The sequence below is a fragment of the Mus caroli genome, unplaced genomic scaffold (genome assembly GCF_978045245.1).
Source record: "Mus caroli unplaced genomic scaffold, Mus_caroli_1 scaffold_12, whole genome shotgun sequence".
Classification (NCBI taxonomy): domain Eukaryota; kingdom Metazoa; phylum Chordata; class Mammalia; order Rodentia; family Muridae; genus Mus; species Mus caroli.
Window position 1 is genome coordinate 68,692,140 of NW_028227267.1, and position 23,785 is coordinate 68,715,924.

The following is a 23,785-nucleotide window of genomic DNA, read 5'->3' on the forward strand; positions in this document are numbered from 1 at the left end:
GCACAAGAAGGCTGTACCTCAACAACTGTAGCTACACCTAACAGCTCCTTCAGAATTGACAAGCTTTAGGCAAAAGCTACCCCAAAGCACAGAGTGACTGCATTACTGTTAAGGGCCTACTTATGTTTAAAATCTGCAAAAGTGGGTACAATTCTGTTTGTCATTTGCCTTAAATATGAGAAACTCCCCACCCCAATTCTTAAAGGTACCATCAATGATTTATACCTAGTTCATTTTACCTAACATAAACTAAACCTATCGACTTTCTTAATCTACCATTCATATTCAAATTTTTTCTTTATTTCTTTTAGAAAAAAACAAAACTACAGATTTGTCTAAGCATTTAAAATTAAATAAGCAACGGACTGCAGACTGCTGCCGCGCACAATGGCTTCCAAATTATCTGATGCCAATTTTCAGATCAGTCTTAAAAGAGAAAACACGAAAAAAAAAAAAAAAAATCAAGAGGCCAGCCAGAATGGGGCATGCTGTGAGATTTAAAATCACTCTAACTCATAGAGTCTACAATTTTCATAACCACATAACAATTTGTAGTATTTCTAAAGCGAACAGATTTGGCACTAAAAACACACAACACGGCTTTAGGTTAATACAAAAGCTTCCTATGTTTTCAAATAAAAGCGAATGCTCAAAATCAGCAAATCTTACCACTCATTTTGTTTCTACAGGAGCAGCAGCCAGCGAACAAGAAAACCCAACAAGGAAACGGCGTAGTACACGTTAGCAGCTTTAATTGGAGAACAGTTTCGCTTTTTTTTTTTTCCTCAAAGCTGGTAAGAGGAAAAGATCCTTTGACCGAGTCACGTGACCGGTATCACATGACCCGCAGTGAGCCGGGAAAGACCGGGAGAGGAAACAGCGCAGGGCGTACGCTGGGGTGCTACTGAAACAAAACACTTAAAGGTTTCTTCAGCTGCTTTCCTGACTGCAACACGTTCTGCCTTAAGAGCCAAAGTAAACCCTAATTCAAAAGAACCTGGTGGATAGGCACGCGATGGAAAACCATCCTCTTCTGTGTTCACGGTTTGGTTAACGCAGCCTGCTGATCTTTCACATAGAAAGATTGGGGTAAAATTAATTCAAAGCCTTGATCCAAAATATGAGTGTATAATTTGTGACCATTTCATGCTCGATACTTAAGCAATGCCTATAACACAGAGAGAATTGCCCACACAATAGAATTAAATGACAAGTTCCTTACAGGTGGAATATATTTCAGGCTTGTTTTGTTTTTCCTTAAAAGCTAATGAAGGCTTCCGTTTTTATTGTCAGTGTACTTTGTTTTTAGTGATTATTTTAAAAATAGAATTTACTCTTGACATTAAGGAAAGATCCTTAGTGGATAGTATTCTTAAAGCAGGAAAGTGAAAAATAGTTAATTGAGGTGAAAACTTATTCTTTTGGAAAAAGATATGCCCCGTAAATTACTTAAGAGGGCATATAAGTTCAGAGGAACTTTATCAATTGCTTACACACATAAGCAATGGCTGGGATCTGTGACACACAACTCAGTGGGGAAGATATCGGATTTGGGTACTAGATGATACTAAAAGTTAAAATGAGCTCCAATACTTACTAGCATGGCAATGTACTACTATTGGGCTCTATCTCCTGTGGAAAGGTTAAAATGATCAACCTCAAAGCACTGTTGGAGAATCAAGTTAGATAAACTAGTGCATGAAATACACTGTTTGGGACCTCTCAGTAACTGATAGGTATTGTAAGTAAAAGTATGATCGCTGACTCTCAGAACTAATGATTACACAGTGAGATGAACCATGTGGAGTGTCCTCCTTGTTAACGCAAGCTGAGGCATCATTACTAGAGAAGCTGAGGCAGGAGCAGCTAAGTTACTTGAGGGTACATAGGTAAAGGCATGGTTGCTTCATATGATAATCACATGTTAAAGTGCAGGCCCTATTTAAAGGCCCAGTGTCTCTCCTGAAAGTAAAAACAAAAACAATAACAAACAAACAAAAAAACCTGGCAGGACACAGCCCTGGCAACTTGACTCAATAAAAGCAAGTCAGCCAGCCAGAGGTGAAGAGACACTTGTTTAAAGTGGAAAAGGGTAATAGCTGACCTTTTATTCCATTATGAATGCATTTCCCCTGAGGCTGTGGGAATGGGCGCTTACTTCCCTGTTCTCTCTCACAGCGGCCACTCTGCCCTCCTATGCTATGTTGACAGGGAGTTGTATTTTTTTTTATTTCTGCCCCAACAGTTGCTGTCAAGACAATGACTTCAATGTCCAAACTCTAGATCTATGATTTCTCTGCTCCTTTTCCTGCTTTGTTCTTAAAGCTGAGTTTAGAGGCACAGTTTGAACTTATTTCTTACAACTCTAAGTACATCCTGTTTCACAGCTAATCTTACCAAAATCACTATAAAGAGACCTAATACTCTTCTTTTAAATTACTAATGAAGTTGGTTAGACAATATTTGATGGCATCCATTAAGCACACTGAAGTGACTTCCCTAAACCTAAGCAGTAGAGCCCAGTGATGGACACTGCTCTCCATCCAGCCAGGTTGTACCACTCAGGTTTCTGCTCCTCCAAAGTTTGCTTTTATTCTTATCTTTACAGTTTTCTAGTAGAGAAGTATATTAATGGTAGACTACTTAGCTACCCTAACAATGCACACCGTCCTAGGTCTGACTCCAGTATCATGAAGAAAAAAAAAAAACATAAAAGGAAAACAACCCTTTATATAACCAATTAATTTACTTAATTTTGAGGCTTATAAAAATTAGATAGTATTATCTTCTGTAACTTCTTCCTCCACATGCTGGATTCTGTCTAGGCATTTGGGACAGATTAGTAAATGAGAATGGATAAATCTTACATTTGAAGAGGTGGCTCAGGGTAAAGGTGTTTGCTACTAGCACTTGACAGCCTAAATTCAACCCCGAGTTTCCACATGGTGGACTAACACAACTAGACTCCTGCAAATTGTCCATATGCACGGCTTGGCACTTAACACCCCTGTCTTAAGGTTTCGTCACTATAAAGAGACACCATGATCATGGCAACCTTTTTTTTGTTGTTGTTGTTGTTCTTATGGAGTTGCCATTCCCTTCAGCTCCTTCAATTCTTCTAACTCTTCTATAGGGGTCCCCCACCTCAGTCCAATGGATGGCTGTAAGTATCTGCATTTGTTTCAGTAAAGCCACAGCAACTCTTATAAAGGAAAACATTTAACTGGTACTGGCTTACAGTTTCAGAGGTTTATTCATCATGTCAGCATTCAGACCAACATGGTGTTAGAGACAGAGCTGAGAGCTCTACATCTTGATCCATAGGCAGCAAGGAGAGACTGTGCCACACTGGGCCTAGCTCCAACAACAAGCTTCCCAACCCCTAGTGGCATACCCTTCCTCCAACAAGGCCACACCTCCTGATAACACATTTCCCTATGGCCAAGTATCCAAACACATATATCTATGAGGGCCATTCCAATTTAAACCACAACCTCATTTAAATTTTTTAAAAATAATGAAAACATAATAAATCAATCAGAGTGAGATGAACCATAAATGTTTGCAAGTATGTATGTTGAAAACATGTCTGAAGGTAAATAATATGACCAGTGATGATTCTCAGTTTCACTGAATGATCATTTTTTTTTAATAAGAGAAAGCAACCAGTATCAAATGCCTAAGGGACATGACAGGATGCTTAAGCTGCCTTAGAATACTAGAGTTACTAGAGGAACATGGCCAGACAGGTAGTGGGGAGACAGAAAAAATAGTCTCCTGGGCCTTGTAAGATACTGTCAGATCTTTGGCTTTTACTGTGCGGGAAACAAGGTAGCTACTGATGGACTTTAAAGACATTATCTGAAATATATCTTAAAGGAATTCATCTAACTTATACACATTGCTTGCTGGACTATAACACTTAAAATCCCTAAGTTAAGCCTTTTTATATAGGCCACGATCCAGTAATAGAAAGCACAAAGAACTGGACCTAAAGTATCCATGCAATATGAAGACACTTATATGAGCCCCAAAATGGGTGAGATGGGTCTGGGGATAAGAAGATGCAAGATGTGGACATGTGACATTTGAGATGTTCCAAAGGCATCAGGACAAAATACCTCATCCTAGAGACCACTTAACTATTCTGGGATTCAAAGATATATCTGAGAGATAGATCCATTGTCTGTGACGAATGGGCATTTAACCCATGAGACTTGCTAACACCAATAACAAGTGGACATGCTAAAGGGGAGACATTTCCGAGGTCTCCTGGCCCACACCTTTAAGATACTCTTCTATACCCAGGAAGAAAAATGCTAGACTTAGGATTATGTAATTGCTATTTTTGAAGAGCAGTACGAAATACTTTCCCTAATATATCACACTCCTTTCAGCATACATTGCATGAGAGGTTCTATCAATTCAGTCTCACTGCTACTTAGAATGCAGATTTAAAAATCTGGACAGTCTTATCTTGTTCTTATTGTACATTACCTAGTTCCTGTTTTGCATCTTTTTATTTCTATGTGGGTCGCCTCTTTTAAGTAGATTCCTAAGTTTTCAGCTTTCTAGGTACTTACTCCTTTGGGCTAAACTAACTGTAATTATCTTCTAGTTTATGCCTTGTTTTTCAAATACTTTATGAAAATGTACAAATGTTTCTAATTGAGTTGGAGTGAAACATTGTTGGACAGCACTGTGTGTGTTTAAAGATATCTCCAGTCCATAATTATGAGATTAATACCTCTTGGGAGCACACAATGCCAGTATAACATTTTGTGGAAAACCTTGTTTTAGGAGAGAATGATTACCTGAGGATCCAGTCTAACAAACAAAACCAGAAAGCTTCAAAAATCATACTTCAATTAACCACAATCAAAAAAATTTTCCCCAGACCACTCTGCTGAGATTATACTAAGGACAGCCACTAAGATCAAACTCTTACTGACAAATCTAATTAACATTGCTGACAAATCTCTGCTTCTCCTTAACATCTAATCCTTGATTTCAATCTTCTGATCATGCCTTTTAAGTGCTTAATGGCTTGTGTTCTTTTATTTCAGGTGTTGCTTTCCTGAAGGTTTGTTCTTGGCCTTACTCAAGATGGCCTTACTTACACTCATAAAAGCATGGGATAATGCACCTCTGCAGGCTTTTCTTCTGGGCTCTAGGTCTACAAAATGAAATCCATATGAAATTCAAATCAGTTGTTTTTCCTTCAGTACACACGCTACCTTCTGTACTTCCCATGGCTTTATTTTAACAGAAACTTAAAGGTAACACTAGATTTTCTTCTTCCTGCTCATCTCATATCATTACCTGGGAAGCTCTGACAGTTTCATCCCTTCTCTCCTACTGTTTTCATTGCCGAGGAGTAACAAGCTAAAACTATCTCAGTATCCTCCTAGTGGGTCTCCTAGTCACCAGTCCCTTGCAATAAACACCCGTTTCATACTACTGCTAAAATGAACTAAAAAACAAACCACTTGTATTCTCCTCTGCTTAAAAGTTTTTTTATTGATTATGAAAAAAAGGTCCAACCTGATGAAATACTACTCTATTCCTGTCAATACTAAGTGAACAATATCCTTTTTGCCATTGTAACAAAATATTTTCAAATGACTTTGATCATTATTTGCTATTATAATTAGTGATAGCATGTAGCAGATTTTTTTGTAGAGAGCAGATGAAGTCCTGAATGAATGTGTCATACTGTCAGGGTTATAACTAAGCAAGGACCCAGATACATAGGACTCATAGGAATAAGGCAAGGACTTCCTGGCTCAGGCTTTGGGAATGGTGGAACCTTTTGGGGTTGTTGGAGCCTTTTGGGGTCTAGAACTGACTCCAGGAACTATGGAATGTCAGCTAAAACCAGTTTGTTCATAAAAGTGTCAACTGCAGCTTCCTCCTCAGGGATCACTGTGCCTGTGAGTCCCTACAGAGTCCTCCTACTAAGGTTGGCAAACTCAATTCTCTAAACAAGCTGAGATTCCGTAAATCACACGTGGGATCCCACCTTGTCTGAAAATGTCTGTACTTTCTTCATTCCTCTTCAACCTAGGTAGGTCAAGTCCTAAACTGTGCAGAACTCTGGAGCTACCCCATCAAACTCCTATAGCTGTGAGACCTGAAAAGTTAAAATGCTTGTATCTTACTTTCCTCAGCTTAAAATAGAGACAACTACTGTTCTATATCATGTGGATATAATAAGGGCTAAATGAAGTTCACAGCATAAGCAAGGATACCCAATATAAGTAGTTGTGTTTGCCTTGACACACCTACCTGAAAATTGACTGTTTCAAAAAAAAAAAGGCTAGTAGAGTGTCAAAGTAAAGAATTAGTGTGGTGCCTTCTAGTTGGTGCCAGGCCACCTTGGATTCAAACTCGGCGGACATTCCCACTGTCCCCAGAGGACTCTCCAACCCCAAGGTGCCCTATCACTCCCAGGATCTTAGGATCACTGGTGAGTACAACACAACATCTATTCCAATAGGAACAGGGGCGCAGGAACCCTACTCGATCAGTGGCTCGGGTTTCTTCAGTCAGCACTGATCTACCTTGGTTTCAAACTCAGCAGAGAGCCCCATGGCCCCCAGAGGAGGTACCACTTCCAGGAGGTCTAACACACCCAGGATCTTAGGATCCCAGGAGATTGTTCACACCAGGATCTCAGGGTCTCATAGGAAGCTTGACTGCCAAGAACTCTGACACACCCAGAATCTCAGGATAACAGGATCCTGGAATCACATGATCACAGAGAAAGCTGGACTCTGAGGATTTCTTATTCAACCAGGATTACAGGAAGGGCAGGCTCCAATCAGATATATCGAGGTCAGGGAGTACTTGAGATAATCAGATGGTGGGAAGCAAACTTAAGTACAGAAGCAACAGAAACCAAGGTTACTTGGCATCATCAGAACCCAACTCTCCCACCATAGCAAGGTCTGAATAAACCATAACACCAAAAAAAAAAAGATATGGATCTAAAGTCACTTCTTATGATGATGATGAAAGACATAAATAACTGCCTTAAAGAAATACAGGAGAACACAGGTAAACAGCTAGAAGCCCTTAAAGAGGAAACACAAAAATCCCTTAAAGAGTTACAGGAAAATACTACCAGGTGAAAGAATTGACCAAAACCATCCAGGATCTAAAAATGGAACTAGAAACAATAAAGAAATCACAAAGGGAGACAACTCTGGAGATAAAAAACCTAGGAAAGAAGTTACAAGATATGAATACGAGAGATAGAAGAGAGAATCTCAGGGGCAGCAGATACCATAGGAAACATTGACACAACAATCAAAGAAAATGCAAAATGCAAAAAGATCCTAACCCAAAACATCCAGGAAATCCAGGATACAATGAGAAGACTAAAACTAAGGATACTAGCTATAGATGAGAAGGAAGATTTCCAAATTAAAGGGCAGGTAAATATCTTCAATAAAATTATAGAAGAAAACTTCTGAAACCTAAAGAAAGAGATGCCCATGAACATACAAGCCTATAGAACTCCAAAAAGTCTGGACCAGAAAAGAAATTCCTCCCATCACATAATAATCAAAACACCAAATACACAAAACAGAGAAAGAATATTAAAAGCAATAAGGTGAGCTAGGCGGTGGTGGTGCACACCTTTAATCTCAGCACTTGAAAGGCAGAGACAGGAGGATTTCTGAAAGAAAGCATTTTCAACAAATGGTGCTGGCACAACTGGTTGTTATCATGTAGAAGAATGTGAATTGATCCATTCCTATCTCCTTGTACTAAGGTCAAATCTAAGTGGATCAAGGAACTTCACATAAAACCAGAGACACTGAAACTTATAGAGGAGAAAGTGGGGAAAAGCCTTGAAGATATGGGCACAGGGGAAAAATTCCTGAATAGAACAGCAATGGCTTGTGCTGTAAGATCGAGGATTGACAAATGGGACCTCATGAAACTGCAAAGCTTCTGCAAGGCAAAAGACACCATCAATAAGACAAAAAGGCCACCAACAGATTGGGAAAGGATCTTTACCTATCTTAAATCAGATAGGGGACTAATATCCAATATATATAAAGAACTCAAGAGGGTGGACTCCAGAAAATCAAATAACCCCATTAAAAAATGGGGCTCAGAGCTAAACAAAGAATTCTCACCTGCGGAATACCAAATGGCTGAGAAGCACCTGAAAAAATGTTCAACATCCTTAATCATCAGGGAAATGCAATTCAAAACAACCCTAAGATTCCACCTCACAGCAGTCAGAATGGCTAAGATCAAATTCAGGTGACAGCAGATGCTGGCGAGAATGTGGAGAAAGAGGAAAATTCCTCCATTGTTGGTGGGATTGCAAGCTTGCACAACCACTCTGGAAATAAGTCTGGCAGTTCCTCAGAAAACTGAACATAGTACTACCAGAAGATCCAGCAGTTCCTCTCCTGGGCATATACCCAGAAGATGTTCCAACTGGTAAGAAGGACACATGCTCCACTATGTTCATAGCAGCCTTATTTATAATAGCCAGAAGCTGGAAAGAACCCAGATGCCCCTCAACAGAGGAATGGATACAAAAAAATGTGGTACATTTACACAATGGAGTACTACTCAGCTATTAAAAAGAATGAATTTATGAAATTCCTAGGCAAATGGTTGGACCTGAAGGGCATCATCCTGAGTGAGGCAACACAATCACAAAAGAACTCAAATGATATGTACTCACTGATAAGTGGATATTAGCCCAGAAACTTAGTATACCGAGATATAAGATACAATTTGCAAAACACATGAAACTGAAGAAGAATGAAGACCAAAGTGTGGACACTTTGCCCCTTCTTAGAATTGGAAACAATCACCCATGGAAGGAGTTACAGAGACAAAGTTTGGAGCTGAGACAAAAGGATGGACCATCTAGAGACTGCCATATCCAGGGATCCATCTCATAATTAGCCTCCAAACGATGACACCATTGCATACCTGATATAGGTGTCTCTTGTGAGACTATGCCGGGGCCTAGCAAACACAGAAGTGGATGCTCACAGTCAGCTATTGGATGGATCACAGGGCCCCCAATGGAGGAGCTAAAGAAAGTATCCAAGGAGCTAAAGAGATCTGCAACCCTGTAGGTGCAACAACATTATGAACTAACCAGTACCCCGGAGCTCTTGTCTCTAGCTGCATATGTATCAAAAGATGGCCTAATCAGCCATCACTAGAAAGAGAGGCCCATTGGACATGCAAACTTTATATGCCCCAATATAGGAGAACGTCAGGGCCAAAAAATTGGAATGGGTGGGTAGGGAAGTAGGGGGGAGGGTATGGGGGGACTTTTGGGATAGCATTGGAAATGTAATTGAGGAAAATACGTAATAAAAAATATTAAAAAAATAAATAAAAAAAATAAGATATGAAAAAAAAAAAAGAAAGAAAGAAAGAGCAACTTCCAAATTCATCTGGAATACCAAAAAAACCCAGGATAGCAAAAACTGTTCTCAACAATAAAACAACTTCTGAGGAAATCACCATCCCTGACCTCAAGCTGTACTACAGAGCAATTGTGACAAAAACTGCATGGTATTGGTACATTGACAGGCAGGTAGATCAATGGAATAGAATTGAAGACTCAGAAATGAACCCACACAGCTATGGTCATCTGATCTTTGACAAAGGAGCTAAAACCATCCAGTGGAAAATAGACAGCATTTTCAACAAATGGTGCTGGCTCAACTGGTGGTTAGCATGTAGAAGAATGCAAATCGACCTATTCTTATTTCCTTGTACAAAGCTCAAGTCCAAGTAGATCAAGGACCTTCACACAAAACCAGAGACACTGAAACCTATAGAACAGAAAGTGGGAAAGAGCCTTGAACATGGGCACAGGGAGAAAATTTTCTGGACAGAACACCAATGGCTTCTGATGTAAGATCAAGAATGGACAAATGGGACCTCATAAAATTGCAAAGCTTCTGTAAGGCGAAGAACACTTTCAATAAGACAAAATGACAACCAACAGATTGGGAAAAGATCTTCACCAATCCTACATTCCATAGAGGGCTTATATCCAATATATACAAAGAACTCAAGAAGTTAGACTCCAGAGGAACAAATTACAAAAAATTCTCAACTGAGGAATACTGAATGGCTGAGAGCACCTAAAAAATGTTCAACATCCTTAATCATCATGGAAATGCAAATCAAAACAACCCTGAGATTCTACCTCACACCAGTCAGAATGGCTAAGATAAAAAATTCAGGTGACAGCAGATGCTGCGGAGGATGTGGAGAAAGAGGAACACTCCTCTATTGCTGGTGGGATTGCAAGTTGGTACAACCACTCTGGAAATCAGTTTGGTGGTTCCTCAGAAGATTGGACAAAGTTGTACCTGAGGACCCAGTAATACCACTCCTGGGCATATACACAGAAGATGCTCCAACATGTAATAAGGACACATGCTCCACTATGTTCATAGTAGCCTCATTTATAATAGCCAGAAGCTGGAAAGAACCCAGATGTCCCTCAACAGAGGAATGGATACAGAAAATGTGGTACATTTACACAATGGAATACTACTCACCTATTAAAAACAATGAATTTATGAAATTCTTAGACAAATGGATGGATCTGGAGGATATCATCCTGAGTTAGGTAACCCAATCACAAAAGAACACACATGATATGCACTCAATGTTAAGTGGGTATTAGCCCAAAGCCCAGAAGCTCAGAATACCCAAAACAGAATTCACAAATGACATGAAACTAAAGAAGGAACACTATACTTCTATCCCTCTTAGAAGAAGGGAACAAAATACTTATGGAAGGAGTTACAGAGACAAAGTGTAGAGTAGAGACTGAAGAAATGACCATCTAGAGACTGACTCACCTGGGGAACCATCCCATAAACAACCACCAAACCCAGACACTGTTGTGGATGCCAACAAGCACTGGCTGACAGGAGCCTGATAAAGCTGTGCCTGAGAGGCTCTGCCAGTGCTTCACAAATACAGAGGTAGATGTTCGAAGCCATCCATTGGACTGAGCATACGATTCCCAATGAAGGAGCTATAGAAAGGATACAAGGAGCTGATGGGGTTTGCAGCCCCATAGGAGGAACAACAATATGAACTAGCCAGTACCCCCAGAGCTCTCAGGGACTAAACCACCAACCAAAGAGCACACATGGTGGGGCTCATGGGTCCAGCTACATATGTAGCAGAGGATGGCCTACTGGGACATCAATGGTGGGAGAAGCCCTTTGTCTTATGAAGGCTCTATGCACCAATGTCGGGGAATGCCTGGGCCAGAAAGCCTGAGAGGGTGGGTTGGGGGTGGGGTGGGGGAAGGTGTTTTTCAGAGGAGAAACCAGGAAAGGGGATAACATTTGAAATGTAAATAAAGAAAATATCCAATAAAAAAAAGAATTGGTATGGTGAACTCTGCTAATAGTTGAGGACATTATGAAAATAAAAAGCAAGTATGTTTTTAAGATTGTTGTTGTTGTCACAATCAGACAAGGATGAGGCCACAAGCACACTGATGCAAAGTACACTGTATAAACTGTAACACTCTCAATTCATCTCCAATATTTATTCTTATAGGAAAACTATTTGATGTAGATTACTAACTTAACAAGGTTTTAGGAAACATGTATGTACCTGTATCTTCCTAGTATAGCTGAAAGGTTATTTAAAACAGGGACCATAAAAAAAAAAAAAAAAAGGACCATATCATTAATGCTGAGTCTTTTAACTAATGGTAACTGAGGACAGAAATGGTAGTAACTCAGTATAGCATTGTATCTTCTTGGCAGAAGTTAGTAACATCTATGGCATTCACAAAAAGCAAACAAACGGTCTTATTTGCTCAAGATCATTAATATAGTAAAGAAGCTGAGCATGGTGGTATATTTAGGAGGCAGAGGCAAGCACCTGTCTATGAATTTCAGGTGATTCTGGTCTCCAAAGGGAGTTCCAGGCTAAGTAAGGCTATATAGGAAGACCTGGTCTCAACAAATAAACCAACCAATCATCTCCCTGAAAAGCAACAAAAGGGCAGGATATAATTCAATACATTCTTTTATACAATAATTCTTTAATCTTTTGAGAATCTCATACATAAACACATTGCAGTTACATCATTTTGCCCCCTCCTTCTCCCAACTCTTCCTGTGTTGTGCTCCTATCCTGAATTCATGACCATTTAATGTATAATTACACATGCAATGGCATATGAACATGCACACACATGGGTCCATTTAGTGTTGCCCATATGTACATGTGTTTAAGGGTAACCCACTTAGGATTTGGAAAACTTTCAGGGAATGTGTCCCAAGAGAAAACTTCCCTCCTTTAATAGCCACTGACTGTCTACAGCTCTCCATTTAGGGTTTCCATCTACTTTCACATGTAACTTAGGTGGGTAAGGTATCTATTCTGTTCAGAGTTAGAAGAGTGCAGCATCCCTGTCCTGTGTAGAAGATGTTATCTTGTACCATTCCTCTTGGTCCTTTCATTTCTACAATTTTGACCTCTCTTTTGTAGTGTTCTCAAGCCCTAAGTGTAGGGGTTCTAGTACAGATGCATTAACTGGAGCTGGGAACTCCGTGGCCATTTATCTTCTACGTTTGCATAAGTGTGCATGTCTGTTTAACCTCCATCTGTTGCAGAAAGAAGTTTCTTGGGGCTGGAGAGATGGCTTAGCTGTTGAGAGCACTGGGTGTCCTTGCAGAGTAGCTGGGTTTATTTTCCATTACTCACATGGTGGCTCACAACCGTCTGCAACTCTGGTTCCAGGGGAGCTAATATCCTTTCTGGTCTCCACATGCACCAAGTATATATGTAGTACACATGCACATATGCAGGCAACCACTCAAGCAGATATAAAAACTGTTTTTAAAAGAAGCTTCTGATAAAGAATTGCATTTATCTGTGGGTATAAGGAAAAATATTCAGAATATGGTTGGAAGCTATAGTAATTTATGAAAATGGCAGCAACTGGGTGTCTTTTAGGGTCTTTGATCCCACTAGGCACAGGTTCTTGGCTAGCTTTATTCTTTTTTTTTCTTTTTTTCTTGAAACACTACTTTGTTTATATTCATTTGTCAGTTAATTCAAAAATATTTATAAAGCCATGTTTCCAGAACATGGGTGCAACACTCCAGTAATGAGCAAAGACAGTAAACAATCATGTTTCTGTTTAAAGGTGAACAGAATTCATTTGTGTCCATACTACACTTTCATCATTCAGTCATCATCGGATAGACACCTAGGCTGCTTCCGCCTCTTAGCTACTGTCAACAGAGTGACAATGAACATTGCTGTAGTAAGATACTTAGTCCTCTGGGAAGTGGTATAAACGGGTGAGATGCAAGATGTATTTTTAGGTTTTTAAGGCTTTTCTATGCTGATTTCCATGATTACTGTACCAGTTTGCAATCCCAGCAATAGTGAACAAGGATTCCTTACCCCATTATCACCAGCGGCATTTGTCAATTGTTTTCTTGATCTTAGCTATTTTTACTGGAATAAGATGAAACCTCAAAGTAGCTTTAATTTGCATTTCCATATATATATATATATATATATATATATATATATATATATATTTTTTTTTTTTTTTTTGGGGGGGGGGTTTCGAGACAGGGTTTCTCTGTGTAGCCCTGGCTGTCCTGGAACTCACCCTGTAGATCAGGCTGGCCACACAGCTGTTGAATGCTAAAATACGATGTAGCCTTATGATTTATTTGTTTGTTTGTTTGTTTTTTCGAGACAGGGTTTCTCTGTATAGCCCTGGCTGCCCTGAAACTCACTCTGTAGACCAGGCTGGCCTCGAACTCAGAAATCCGCCTGCCTCTGGCTCCCAAGTGCTGGGATTAAAGGCGTGCACCACCAAGCCCGGCTAGATGTTGAATATTTTTACGTTTTAAAGTCATTTTAATTTCTTTTGAGAAATCTCTGTTCAGCCTGATAACCCACTCTTTAATCTGGTCATTTGCTCTCTTGACTATTTTTTTTAATTCTTTATGATTCTGAATATTAAGCCTGTTAGATGTATGCCTGGCACAGATTCTCTCTGCATGCTTTCCTCTTCACTTCACTGATAAATCCTTTCCTGTATGGAAGCTTTTGAGATTTATAATGTCCCTTTAGTCAGTTTCTTAATTCTTGAACAAAGGGAGTCCTGCTCAGAAACTCTTTCTGTATCTGCATTTTGGAGGTCCTGCCTCCGTTTTCTTCTATCACTTTTGGTATTTCAGGATTCACACTGAGGTCTTCCATTTATTTCAAGTTGATTTTTGTACAAGATGACAGATATGGATCTAATGCATTCTTTTCCATGTGGACATCCAGTTTTCCCTGCATCATTTATTAAAGATATTGTCTTTCCTCTATAGTATATTTTTGGCAATTTTGTCAAATATCAGATCGCTTTAACTAAGTACGCTTCCATTTGGGTCTTGTATTGTGTTGCACATGTCTGATTTAGTGCCAGCACCATGATGTCTTCATTATTGTAGCTCTGTAATACAACTTGAAATCTGGCATGGTGATCTCTCTGTTCAGGGTTGCCTTTGCTACCTGGATTCTTTTTTACTTCCATATGAACTTTAGTATTGAAGGATATTTTATCATACTACGAACCCCGAGATTGTGTTGTTTACTGGAAAAACCTGTTTCCAGTTGTGGTGTGGCTCGGCCCTTAGCACACACTTAATTCCCCTGGTTGGAATAATTATATGCCCTTAGCACTCATCGTTAGCCCCAAACAACGAAGGTGAAGTTAGTTTGTAGAAGGAAGCACCCATGTTTGAAAGTGATGTCTAATTGAGGGGTAGACAAGGTGATGAATCAGAGAAATATCTAGCAGAACAGGATATGCCTGTCTTATTCAGGGTTTCTATTCCTGCACAAACACCATGACCAAGAAGCACTTGGCATAGGGGTGAATACAGTCAAGTACATACAATACTTCAAAGAAACTAAGAAACTGTCTTTTGAAAGTCCAACACTGTAACTCTCATTCATTGCTGGTAGGACCGCAAGCTTGGACATCCACTCTGGAAGGCAGTTCCTTGGGAAGCTGGCAAAGATCTACCACAAGCTATAGCTCTACCACTTTTGGGCAATATCCAAAAGACTCTACATCTTACTACAGAGACACTTGCACATCTGCATTCTACTGATGAGCTGCTCTACTCATAACAGCTAAAACTGCATAGATATCTATTAATAGACGGATAAAGAAAATGTGGTACATTAATATGAATATAACTTAGTGTTAAAAATGGATTTATGAAATCTGCAGATAAATGGATGGAACTTAAAAAAAAATCCTTAGTGATGTAACCTAGATCCCAAAGACATAAATGGCATGTATTCACTTATATGAAGATGTAAGCTATTAGTCTTTGATTATTAGCCTACAATTCATATAATCACAAATGTTAAGTATAGAGTAAGGGATGGGGGCAGGGGAATCTTATTAGAAAGGGTAAGTAAAATAGGTAGCTATGGATGGACAAGGGCTAGGGAATCGAATAGGAAGATCAAACATGGAGGGGAAAGGAAAGAATGAGTAAAGCAGGGGATATCGGATGATGTTATGGGAGAGACAATGCGTCCAAACTCTACATCTCTTGTAACCAAATGAAATTCCCTGTGCCAGGAATGGGTAACACCTAGTTGAGTTGTTGGCCAAAGAAGCCCTATAGAAACCCCAAACAATCCAGGCTCAACAAACATACAGTAAGGCTCTATTGCTGAAGACACCACCTATATAACTAACTCACTGAACATAGTGAAGTTGAGTTGGTGCCTACCTAGACCCTTCACCTCTACTGACTAGTGTCCATGGTACTGGAAGGACTTTGCACATTACCATAGGAGAAAAGTAAACATCCACCCAGCTATAAACCCTGTGATCTACAATGGTGACCCACCTACAACAGTGGCACAAAAGTCGTGGGAGCAACCAACAATATCTAATTGGATTTAAGGCCCATTCCATAAGACAGAATCCATGCTCAATACTGCTAAGGTGGCCAAGAGCCTGAAACTAGATAAGCCATGGTCCTAGGGGGGAACCAAATACTACTGTCTTGCTAAAGAATTGTAGCAATAAAATGACTCCTAATGACATTCTGTTATACACATAGATCTGTGTCTAGCCCAACCATCATCAAAGAAGCTTCCTCCTAAAGTAAATGAGAACAACCCACAACTGGACAATGTGCAGAGTGGAAGACCTTGAAACATTCAATCCTAAACAGTATGTCTTCATCGAATTCCTCCCCTCAGAACTCAGAGAATTCTGCAGAAGAGGAGGCAGGAAGACTGTAAGAGTCAGTGGAAAAGCAGGCCAACAAGGAAACAAGACCTTCTAGATACAACTCACAGAGACTGAGACAGCATGCACAGGGCCTACACAGGTCTAAGCCACATGGGGTCCCAGGGCTGAGAAGGGAAGTGGACACAAGCCTGGATTCCCTAACCCAGAAGCTATCTCCAATTTGTAACTACTCTCAAGAAAAAGAATTAAGTTTTCTCCAGTAGTGTTTCATGGGCTATACAAACCATACTAAAGAGTAGGCCCCATGGCCAGCAGAGATGGCAAACACAAAACAAACTTAATGATAATTTTGAAGGTTTTTTTATGTCTTTGTCTGGGCATTACCCCCACCCCCATTTTTTAACCTTTAAATTCTTTTCCTTACATATTATAGTTTCCAATTTTGTTTTTATGTTTTGTGTATGTGTGTCTCTACATCTGTATGTTTCTTGTACTTTTTCTTTGGTGCCTTTTCCCGGTTTTTGGGTTTATTCCTGTTCTGGTTTATTGCAGGATATCTGATCACAATGTGAACCCCACAACTGTGTTATTTAGAAAAATACCAGTTTTTATTTGTGGTATGACTCAGCAGTAGCACATACCTTTAATTCAAGAGTTTCCTGCTTGAATATTATAAACAGAATTAAATAAAGTCAACCATAGGTCAAGAGGTAGAGCAAGCAACCAGTTGACAGGAAGTGAGCATAGGGATTATTAAAGAAAACTATAGAGAATAAGAGGGAGTCAGGAGGACTCTAGCTAACCAGCATCAATTGTCCCAATAGTCTCTTTCTACTCTTGCCTCTAAAGCCAGAACCACATGGCTGAAGCTGCCAAGTTCTACTGCTTGCTGGGGTAAAACACGGATCCCTTGCTCTATTACATCCTTTACTGCCTAAGCTGGGCTATCCTGAAACTTGCTGTGTAGACTGACCCTGAACTCAGAGATCTGCATATCTTTGTTTCATGAGCTCTGGGATTAAAGGTGTATACCTATACACTTAGAAATAAGCTTTTCTCTATTTGAAACTTGCTCTATTCCAGGATGGCCTTGAATACAGAGATCTGCTTGCTGTTGTCTCCTGGTATTAAAGGCATGTACCACCATGCCTGGGTCTAACATTTTCATTGGTATTATGTCCCAATATCTGGACATAAAAAACACAGGCCACACTTCATATTTTAACCTCCATTTCTGGATTTTAGTTTATGCCAGATTAAAAGTCCAAATGGAAACAATAACCAGGTATAACTGTCCTTTGTTCAACTGCAAATTCATAAACAATAAGGTGGGATCTTGTCCCAAGGTCACCTCTCCCTTAATTCCATTTAATATTCGTCAACACAAGATTTAGCTCCACTTCACTTCGTGTTACCCTTTTACTCTTCGAACCATACATTTTGTATTTTTTCTTTTTAAGCTTGCTCTGCTTAACCAAAATGTTCTCCGTGAGAGTAAACTAGAGGACAAAGTCTATGTTTGGTGTCTGAGTCATCCTTTCTCAATATAATTAATCTGAGTCTCTTCACCTTGGCCTTAGACAGATGCTTCAGCCAAGGGCAAAAAGGAGTAACATTCTTTATCAAAACATCAGAAGAACAACCTCTAGAGTTAAAATCACCCTTAGTACCCATGTCTTCTATATTCCTACTAAGATAGCCCATTAAGTCCCACTTAAAGCATTCCATGGCTTTCCAAATCCAAAGTTCTAAAATCCACATTCCTCCAAATAAAAACATGTCTACCACAGCATGTCTATCAGGTCTATCACAGCAATATCCCAGTTCCTGGTACCAACTTCTGTCTTAGTTAGGGTTTTATTGCTGTGAACAGACACCATGACCAAGGCAACTCTATATTATAAAGGGCAACATTTATTTGGGGCTGGCTTACAGGTTCAGAGATTCAGACCACTATCATCAAGATATGAGCATGGCATCATCCAGGCAGGCATGGAGAAGGAGGAGCTGAGAGTTTTACATCTTGATCTGAAGGCTGCTAGAAGACTGTTTTCAGGCAGCTAGGAAGAGGGTCTCAAAGCCCACCCCCACAGTTTCACACTTCCTTAAATAAGTCTATATCAATGGTGGGTGGGAAAGAGAATATAAAAGTAAATTTAGAGTCTTCACACACCACAAGGTATTTTGTGCCAATGCCGCTAATGTGTGATAAGAGAGATCTTTCAAAAACTATCAGGGACTGTGGAGCTTTAGGGCTTTGTTGATCTCATGAAGGGATGTGGTTCTTTATGAGAGAGAAGAAGCTGTGATATACTGAAAGAACCTAGACTGACATGTCAATGAAGTTTATAAAGTGATACAGCATTAAGGGGGGACAGAAAAAGAGGGAATCTGTCTGGGTCACTTGGAGTCAAATGTGACAGGATTCATGTCAAACTGGATTTTCTAGGGGGAGAAAAAACTGACAAAGCCATATATTCTAAAGAGCTTTTAAGGACCTAAGCACCAAGCAGCAGTTCATAAAAGACATATATGACAATGCAAATGAAAAATAAGTTTGTCCTAAGGATGGGCAACCATCCTTCCAGAGTGTGTTGTATATTTTTCTCTCTTACACATATATTGGGGGTAGAGTATGTTTGCGCAGTCTAGTGGCCATGTGTGACCCATGGAAAAAGAGCCATTGATCTGGCTGAACTTGTCAGAACCAGGCAATAACTCCAGGGGCAGAAACAGCAGGGCTGGAACATGGCCTTGTTCTCCCTCAGATCTGAGTGTGGAGGCACTGAAAGCTTGCCTCACAGTCTGCTGGATCCTACAGCAGCGTCAGTATCTTAGGGTGAGGAGGTTTGACGGCTAAGAGGAAATGACCGGACTATGAAGGGTTAGATGGTATGTCTCCCTTCCATGCCTGTAATAGTTAATGTCAACTGTCAACTTGATAAGATCAAGAATTAATTGGGCAACAGGGCACTGGGTATTCCTCGATTCAGTTAAGTGAGGTGAGAGGACTGTGTACTGTGCCTGGGACCATTCTCTGGGCAGGGTCCTATACTGTATAAACTGGACAAAATAATGCTGCAGCTTCTCTACCTTGATGGACTCTGAGTCAGGATGTCTTCTTCTCTCAGTTGCTTTTGACACATATTTGCTCACAGCAACAGGAAAAGAAATTAAGATAATACCTTTGCACATAACATTATTCTTTTGAGGAAACACTTGATAAAAGTGGTGTATCCTTTCATGCTTTATTGGACTTTATTTACATTTCTTTTTCTTACCCTTATCTACCCAAGATCCACTAGCATTGGCTTAGAGCAAATAGCAATGGGCCTTCAGAGACACCACCCCCCCACCTCCAGTTGCTGCCCTCAGTAAGAAAGGTTTCATTAGTTGTGTTAACCTCTGAGTCTCTTTACAGAGCTGAAAAAGCATCTGGAAAAACAGAGAACAGCAAATTAAAGAATTTAAATATACACAACACCCTATATAGGTGGAGAAAGGGCATTCCCAGAAGCCATAAAGTTGTTGAATATTTCTCAGTGCCAAAGGTGAGCCCCTTCCTGTGAGCAGTTGGCTGGGGAGACTTCTGAGACCCACAGACTATGACTACTGCCACTGATGTTGGCGGTAAACAAGAAACAGATGACAAGACCCTGCTGCTTAAGACACCACATACCATAGCTACATGAGATCAGGCTTGGACTGGGCTAACAGCGTGTTTGGCAGAATTACTAGTCATGGCCCTGCTTGGTATGGGACCCTTCATGCTGCAAACATAAATGAGCCTGGTAAGATATATTCATCAACATAATCATGGTGGGACAATAGTTATGAGTACAACTGTTTTCCTTTTATTTAAAGGCTGCCCCACAGCAGTGAACACACATCTGGTACTTCAGGTCAAAGTCTGTGACTAGGCAAGTCATAGATCTCAATACAGAAGCAACTGCTACTGTTTTATTAAATGGATGTTAGGGGCCTGTCAATCTGCCTTCTAAATGGTCAAGCCTACAGATCACTGCTGCTGTCAGCCTCAGCTATTCATGGAGGCAAACTCCATTTTTTACAGTGGACTTTCTGCAGAGACAACCAGTCAAGCTCATAAAAATTAGTAAATTGGTGTGGTACTGTGGCCCAAGGCTTGGCCAAACACAGAGAAAATAATGAAACATTTACTTCATTGCCATCAAGGCTGAGGGAACATGACCAAAGAGAAGTGAAAAAAATTAAGTGCCAGAAAAGTGGGTGGGGTGCTGTTTAGTTATTTCCTAAGTGAAGCATTTCTTCCTAGGAGTTGGAAGCCATGGTGACTTGGGAAGCCAATGCATCTTACAGAGAATCTAAGAAAGTTACAGCATTCAGAAGGCCTCTCCACAAGCTCATGACAGCAACTAAGGGGAGTGCAGAGGGTGTGCTCTCCACGGCAGACGACTGTAAGCAACAGGATGCAGACTTCATGAATTATTGGCCACTTGGAGCTGCGTTTGAGTCACTCATGTTTCTGTAAGCATGCCCAGTAAAGCCAGAAGTGGGTGGAATCATTTCTTTAATCTGTTATTCAGCATCCCATCTGGGGTAAACAAATACAGTCTCCCAGGCTGGGTCAGAGGGAACAAACAACCCTACCCTATGTCTTTTCAGACTTTATTAGCTATCTATCCATTTAATTCCTTAGCATTTAACTGGAAAAGTTCTTTCATTATAATTTTTGTACTTTTAGATAAAGCTGCTGCTGACTGTTACACACACAGTGATACATATGTTACTAATATCTTCAACAGGCTCTTTCTTTTTGTGAACAGTTTTAAGATCATATTCATATTAGGAAAACTCTGTTTCTGAGGTATTGCCTGATAAGCTTGGCATCAATTGTCATTATTGGAGAACTAAACATTTCTATTTTATCTTACTAAAACAGGAGCCATGACATCTTCAAATACTTTTACAAATATATCTTACTCAAGTTTCTTCAGCTTTAATTCTTGTGAATGTTTCACTAATTTAGACTACATTTTCTTAGTTTATTGATGCTATTAAATGAGTATAAATGAAAAGCACTGCCAAGTGATAGAATTATATAGTTAGGTAATAAAAATTCTTACTTTTAAAAAATGTAAGCTATAGCAAAAATATTTAGATTTTTATTGTCTGTATATAATTTACAGTCACCTGTCTTCCAAATGTTCCTTCAGCTGGTGGCCTGGTGACATCAAGTGGCTAGCAGAAGCAACAGCACCAAATAGTTTCACTAACACCAGGAAAGAAAGAACTTACTTGCTAGCCTTTTTATATCTAAGTGCTTTAGTTTAAATGTCTTCCCAAATTCATGATAGAAACTTAATTCCCTAATTCGGCATATACACATAAAATATGGAGGTGAGGCTTTCAAGGGTTAACTGGGATGAGGTCAGCAAGGTTAGGGAGCTGCTTTATAAAAAGATGGGAGAGAGGTATGACATAAGCTACTGTGCCTCTTGTCTCTATGGGAAGCCCTCTTCCACCCATTGAGAGGCCTTCGGCAGACATACACCATAAATATGTTTCCTCGACAACTATTCAGCTATTCTAACACAGTTTGTCACAGTAACACAATATAGACTAGTAACATCAAGTATAGCTCATGTCTTTGACTTTCTGTTTAAGATTCAAGTGCAAACTCCAGAGATGAAAAATCAAGTAAGAAATTGGAACTGCAAAGTGGTGGCCAATCACATTATACTGTTAAAAATAATTATGAGACAAATATCACGCCAACTAGATACTAAAATGGAACAAACCTGGAATGTCTAAACTAACTGGGTACAAGACTACCTTACTAATAATAGGAACTACTTAGTAAGATTATAAAACACACAGCAACAGTCATTTACTAGCTAAGTATGTGACTGAGTCAGGGTTTCTATTCCTACACAAAACATCATGACCAAGAAGCAAGTTGGAGAGGAAAGGGTTTATTCGGCTTACACGTCCACATTGCTGTTCATCACCAAAGGGGGTCTGGACAGGAACTCACACAGGGCAGGAAATTGGAAACAGGAGCTGATGCAGAGGCCACAGAGGGACGCTGCTTACTGGCTTGCTTCCCCTGCCTTGTTAGCTTGCTTTCTTATAGAACCCAGAACCACCAGCCCAGGGATGGCACCACCCACAATGAGCTGGGCCCTCCCCCTTCATCACTAATTGAGAAGATGCCTTACAGCTGGATCTCATGGAGGCATTTCCTCAACTGAGGCTCCTTTCTCTGTGATAGCTCCAGCTTGTGTCAAGTTGACACACAAAACCAGCCAGGACAACATGAAACAGGCAATTAGCACTGCTGACAGCCTAGGAATTTCACAAGCTGGGAATTACAGCTTAGAAAGGAATGAAGCAGAAAGTTACAGAAGAGAATGAAATGATCAAGATTATTACTTATACCTCAATTTTGGGGGACTTTTCTCTTTAATGGAAACTTATCCATTTTAAAGCTTAGATAATGTAAAAAACATAAATTAGTGGCCTAAGTATGATTCAGATTTATGGATAATTTCATTTATCTATGTACAAGTAATTGAAAATATCTATTATTAGATTTTCTATGCACCTAGATATAACTGCAATATTTAAGTAGAATAAATATGAAGAATTAACCATATATATCTTCAGGGCTTTACATGATCAGTGGCCTTCTGTAGGCAGAGTTAATTTTGGCCTAACACCATGGCAACAAAGTAAACCAATACAGGGACAGCTAGGTATGTGGCAGTAGCATGAAGTTATCAGCATATCCCTAGAAGATGGAGAGGGAAAGACAGGAGACCTTTCATGTTTGGAGTCCACCACCACTCTTACCTGAAAGTGCTCATGGGGAGTTGAAGTGCATGTATGGATATGAAAGGCCAGCTCAAGTGGGACTCCGTCTAGTAGGCAGCCTTCTTGAGGTCACCACCTGTGATGGGACTTCTCAGTGATGCAGCTTTCTGTAAATTACCCTGCTCCTGTTCGGTAACCTCTGACCAATGTTCTTTAGTTAATCCAAATAAACAGACTGGTTTCCATAGCTGCATTGGTATGAAGTTGTCTTTTTGTTCTATTATTGGTGCCCTATCTGTGGTAACATTTAACTCTCCTCAGAAAAAATAATATGACAAATAAGGTTAGATTCTAACTTTAGCACTAAGTTGAACTACATATAACACCTGAGTCAGGCATTGTATTTACCAAGCAACTGCTTCTAAACAAGAAGTTCTTTCTAGTCTTGTCAGAAGTCTGCAAGGATGCAGTAGTATCAGTCTAATGTGAACAATAATGAATCATCTAACAGCCCTCAAGATTTACTGCAGTACATTAGGTTAACTGTGTCTCAAAACCCACACACTGACATCACAGAGAAGCGATATGGATCAATGACGTAAACCCTGTCAGGATTAAACATTAAGGCCACAGAGGTTTGTGGAAAAGGTATACAAGTGGCAGGGCAGACCAGTCACCTGCCACTTGACTGTACCAGTCAATGCTGCAGTGATG

General features: G+C 39.9%; 1 protein-coding gene across 8 annotated transcripts in view; it reads right to left on the reverse strand.

Annotated features, from left to right (window-relative positions):
* Nucleotides 1-23,785, reverse strand: part of Fndc3a (fibronectin type III domain containing 3A) — a 152,984-nt gene that overhangs the window by 53,896 nt on the left and 75,303 nt on the right. The window contains exon 1 of one of the 8 annotated variants that reach the window (XM_021181268.3): nt 670-779. The exons of the other annotated variants lie outside the window; for them this stretch is intronic. Coding sequence (XP_021036927.1) covers nt 670-676 — 7 coding nt within the window. The 5' untranslated portion in view covers nt 677-779. Of the gene's footprint in view, nt 1-669; nt 780-23,785 lie in introns of those variants that run through there. 8 annotated transcript variants of the gene reach the window in all.